Source organism: Mauremys reevesii, linkage group 18 (assembly GCF_016161935.1).
Source record: "Mauremys reevesii isolate NIE-2019 linkage group 18, ASM1616193v1, whole genome shotgun sequence".
NCBI classification, from domain to species: Eukaryota; Metazoa; Chordata; order Testudines; family Geoemydidae; genus Mauremys; species Mauremys reevesii.
Genome location: NC_052640.1, coordinates 17,696,049 through 17,699,842, shown reverse-complemented (window position 1 = coordinate 17,699,842; position 3,794 = coordinate 17,696,049). Strand labels below are relative to the sequence as shown.

General features: G+C 38.6%; 1 protein-coding gene across 3 annotated transcripts in view; it reads right to left on the bottom strand.

Annotated features, from left to right (window-relative positions):
* Positions 1 to 1,867: 1,867 nt before the first annotated feature.
* YDJC (YdjC chitooligosaccharide deacetylase homolog) overlaps positions 1,868 to 3,794 on the bottom strand; it is a 61,027-nt gene continuing 59,100 nt past the window's right edge. For all 3 annotated transcript variants that reach the window (XM_039504774.1, XM_039504775.1, XM_039504773.1), the window contains exon 6: positions 1,868 to 3,332. In XM_039504774.1, coding sequence (XP_039360708.1) covers positions 2,990 to 3,332 — 343 coding nt within the window. In that variant the 3' untranslated portion in view covers positions 1,868 to 2,989. The remainder of the gene's footprint in view (positions 3,333 to 3,794) is intronic.

Genomic DNA, 3,794 nt, shown 5'->3' with positions numbered 1-3,794 from the left:
CTGAAGTGTGTGTAACTTCTGCATCAGCTACCTAAATGACCCACTGTTTTTCTCTCCTCTTGATCACGTCTGTTAGCATGGAAACTTGGCATTGCCCAAATTATCCTTTCGTATTTATAATAACTATAGCACCTGTTTGTCACTCTTGTTTCTATAAAAAAGTGAATATCCCTTCTGATTGTAAACCTCTCAGGTTAAATGCTGCATATACATGTGAACTGGTGCCATTAGATACCACTGCAAGGGAACTGAAGAGGTTGGATAATTCCAGGAACTGCAGTTCAAATTCACATCAGCCTATAGCAAGGTCATGCCTATTATCTAATGTTGAGTCTAGGGATCAGGTGGAAGAAAATATTAATCTCAATTCTCTTCTTGCTTTCTTTATAGTCCAGTACCCAAACCACAAGATGTGAAACACAAGTAGTAGCTTTTACTTATAGGTGACTCTCTTTGCAAAAGATACAGACCAAATAAGTGTGTGTACTGTATGGCTGAAGTGGGAGTAGACCAATGAAAAGTACTAAGCCAGTCCTGTGTTAACTCAGGAATTCAAGCTGTTCTATCTGGTTCCCTAAGCCATGCTCCATTCTAAACTTGCAGTTTAAGACCCAAAACTACAGCATACTGGTGAAACTATACACCCAAGAGTATTGGTCTAGGCTTTCTGCAATTCCCTTCTGCTACCTGTAATAAAAATGCTCTCAAAGGCTTTGTGGCATGGTTTATTTTTAGACAGACTAGACTTTGAAAATATCTGTATACAGGGAAAGCTTCTTATTGGTTTGTTGAATGTTCTTATTGCGAACTTCATATCTCAGAACACTTTATCATTTCCCTATTTACATAAAAATAATTCAGCTAAAAGTCCATGTACTTAAAATGAGGAGTTCTTTACTCACACTTCCACTTTAAAGTGCTTTCAATTCATTTGAATGGTAAAATCCTGTTTTTGTCCTATTTATTTAGAAATATGGATATTTACGAAATTGTCTAATATTCACAGTACAGAACTGAATGGGTTAAGGCCACTCTCATGCTGATTTCACAGTGTTTGGTTAGTGTGAAGGAAGCAGAAAATGAGTACAACCGGTACAATACATGAAAAGAGAAGGGATGTTCTGATGATTATGTGATCAAAACAAATTCATAGTAAGTACTCGAGAATAAATCAAGGTTAAAAATTAGGTAATGTGTAAAAATCTGAGATACAGTATTAGGTAACCTAGTGCCTCCAGGCATATTACTGTACATGAACAGCAGCTAATCAAACACTAGGTGGCACTCACTTCTAACAGCACTTTTACAATCTCATTCTTTCATGGTTGAGTGCAACTCTTACATCCCTTGTTCTTTTATTATACTTTATCACAATCAGTAACCTGGAAACTTTACCACTAAATGTAAAGACTGGGGGTCATGTACAGTTGTTTGACATATCAAACACTTCCAAAAATTGGTTTCTTTTGTAATTTTGCCTCAGCAGCATTGTACACCATGTACCTATTACAAGAGAGACTGTAAATCTGGAATTAATACTGTGGCATAATCTAAGTTTATGGAATTGCCTGGAAGGTGCTTGATATAGCAATCTTAATATTTCATTAATGTTAGTTTTGTTTGTTTTTTTCCCTTACACAAAGGAAGTTCCCAGTTGGCTAGGAACCGGAGGCCAAATAAGTCCCGTTAGTCATGGAAAAAATCATGCCCTCTGTGCACATAGCCCTGGTATGACTGGGCTCTTGTAGACTTTGATTTTTCTGCAGGTTATGCATCAAACAGTTAAGACTTTATAAAAAAATAAAGGCTGTGTGCTAAAATGAGGTTTGAGTTATGTAACGGGGGGAAAATACTGGTCAGGCTTGGATAAAGTGCATTTTTCCATCTCTTTATATAGCCAAGATGGCTGAACAACACTGACACATTAAAATATGCTTTGGGAGACATGAAGCTCAGAAAAGTCTCATACATCAAGGAGGATTTTTCAGAAAGTATCAGAGGAATGAAAACTGACCTGTAGTGGAACTGTAGAAATTAGAAAGCTTTGATGATAACCAGAATTTTTGTTCTGTTGTTTTTCCCTTCTCATTGTCATTGCTCCCTCTAGATGTTAGAACATCTTTACGTTTACAGTAAGTGGCCATCACAGCACGTAGCTCATGAAAGGACAGTGTGTGGTGTATTGACAGGTAACAGTCATCATGAAATAGCTAATGGGGCAACGATTGCTGTTCTTGTAAAATCATCTAAAAAGCCTGTCTGGAAGTGCTGTCATTAAAAGTTTCTTTTGACTGCATAATGGCTAGAGTCTACTTAAATAGAACAGTAACTCTGCATCCAGCTACTTGCATGGAGTATGATTGAAGGCATCAGAAGGCTAATATCATAAGTTGATTACTTTTGAAGAAAAAAATGTCTCCAATGACCATTCCTTTTCTGTAGGCATGAGTAAAGATGCAACAGCTCAAGTAAAAAAATGAAAGGAAAATACAGTAATTTCTGAAGGGAATGCTCAAAGTTACTAGGCTTACAGAGATCAGCCTCCCTTGGCCAGGTGAGTCTTACTTTCTAGGCTATGTATCTTTTTGCAACTATTCCCTTCCACCACACAAAAAAATCTTTCAAAAAGTTGATGCATGATTGTCAGCCATGGTTGGATGTGCTATCTGCTATTGCAGCATCTGCAGGAACTGTTTGTTAGTCTGACAGTTGGGCCTTGGCTTTCAAGTTAAATTTTGGGGTGGACTGTGAATATGGTACACAAAGGAAATCCATCACTTTCAAATCAGCTGAGGTGTCTTACAAATCTGATGACAATGAGAGAGATACAGGCTGGGATATTGCTGCTAGGTGCATTGGAGAGTCTAGGTATTTCTAATTAGTTTATAGGCTGCTCCCAGTCCATTCACAGTTCCTTTCTGTGTTATGAGGTATACTGTCAGCTACAGATTCCCCCACCCCGGTACAAGCTAGATTTATCTTCTCTTGATTAAAGATCTTTAAATGCACAAAGCTGAATGTTCCTTGTTTTGTAATAGCTTTGCAACTCTGGATTCATTAATGTTTGGAGTTCATGCAAGCGTTCCCATGACTGTGAAAAATCATCTGGTCCTTCTCCACAGCCTCCAACAGGTGGAATAGTGGGGTACCCTGGATGTACCATCAGTTCAATTGTGACTGTTCTGCTTTGCTGAGGTTGAGGTGAAAATTGAGTCATCAGAGAGTTTTCCTTGGTAGCAAAAGCTGCCACGGCAGTATCAATGGCGCTCTGAATGTTGCTGACAGACATGTTTTTGCCCATGGTACTCAAACCTATATAAATGTCAGCCCACCTGTTGGGGGGGGAGGATACAAAAATTAATATGAACAAAAGGCATGAAATGTAGCTGGAGTGTTAGACTTTAAAAAAAAAAGTTAATTTCAAATGATCGTCTGTTAGTGTAAATATTTAAATACAAAATAAAACCAAATACAACTACACTGACCAGGATAACTCCTCCTTTCATTAACAGACCCCACCACGGAGCACCGTCATTTGCCACCATTCCTGCAGGCTGTGCGGTGTGGGAGCCCCTGCTTCCCCAGAGCCCCAGTGAAGTCAACCCATGGCCCACGCCTTTGGTTGGAGAATGTTTAAATAGGTCATGAGATGGCTCTTGCTGGGGCTCTGGCTGTAGACCCACTTTGGTGGTGACTGTGCAGGATACTGTTTACTATTGTGTATTAAAATAGTGTGTTGTTATTGAAAGTTTCATTTTTTAAAAATGAGGAAATCACACTTTCAGGTTATAGTT